Source organism: Eimeria tenella, genomic scaffold, assembly GCF_000499545.2.
Source record: "Eimeria tenella Houghton genomic scaffold, Eth_scaff3034, whole genome shotgun sequence".
Lineage (NCBI taxonomy): Eukaryota > Apicomplexa > Conoidasida > Eucoccidiorida > Eimeriidae > Eimeria > Eimeria tenella.
In genome coordinates this window covers 775-1,470 of record NW_013542903.1, presented here as the reverse complement: position 1 = coordinate 1,470, position 696 = coordinate 775, and the positions used below count along the sequence as shown (strand labels likewise).

General features: G+C 58.3%; 1 protein-coding gene across 1 annotated transcript in view; it reads left to right on the top strand.

The window, feature by feature from the left end:
* ETH_00037365 (uncharacterized protein) overlaps window positions 1–696 on the top strand; it is a gene marked incomplete at both ends in the record, with an annotated part of 3,832 nt that overhangs the window by 2,370 nt on the left and 766 nt on the right. The window contains one exon of the mRNA XM_013375966.1: window positions 58–666. Coding sequence (XP_013231420.1) covers window positions 58–666 — 609 coding nt within the window. The remainder of the gene's footprint in view (window positions 1–57; window positions 667–696) is intronic.

Below are 696 nucleotides of genomic sequence, written 5' to 3'. Positions count from 1 at the left end.
CAGGAGCAGCAGCAGCAGCAGCAGCAGCAGCAGCAGCGCTGTGGGTGTCCGTCTCAGGCTGCGCTGGAGCTGAGCGCCGTGCGGGCGATGGGCCGCGCGGTGTCAGTGGAAGCAGAATCGAATTTGAATTTAAATTTGAATTCAAAATCGAATTTGAAATTAAATCTAAATTCAAATTTAAATTCGAAATTGAAATCCAATTCTGCTGCTGCTTCGTTCCTGGCTCTCCGCTTCATTTTGACTCATTACATTTTCGCCCGCAGCTTCCTGGCGGGGGCTCTGCGCAGAGAGCGGGCGCTGTTTGCTGCTGCGCTGCTGCAGCAGCAGCAAGCAGCAAAGCGCGCGCAGCAGCAGCAAACTTCGCTGCGCCTCAGCTTCTTCAAGGGGGCCCCCAAGACAACAGACAAGTCTTGGATTTTGAAAATAAATCTCTTTTTGAATTTCCCAAAATTCAAATCTTTAAAAGCTGCTTTAGGGCCCCTCCTTCCGGCTTTTGCGGAGGCTTTGGCAGCAGCGTACACGGCCTGGGACGCGCAGCAGCAGCAGCAGCAGCAGCAGCAGCGGGGCCCCGGGGGGCCCCCCGGGGGGCCCCCCCTCGTGGGGGGCCCCTGGAGGGCCAGCGGGGAGGCCCTGGAGGCCCTCTGTTCGCCGGAGGAGAAGCTGGAGGTTTGCGAGCAGCGCTACGGGCTGTGGGGC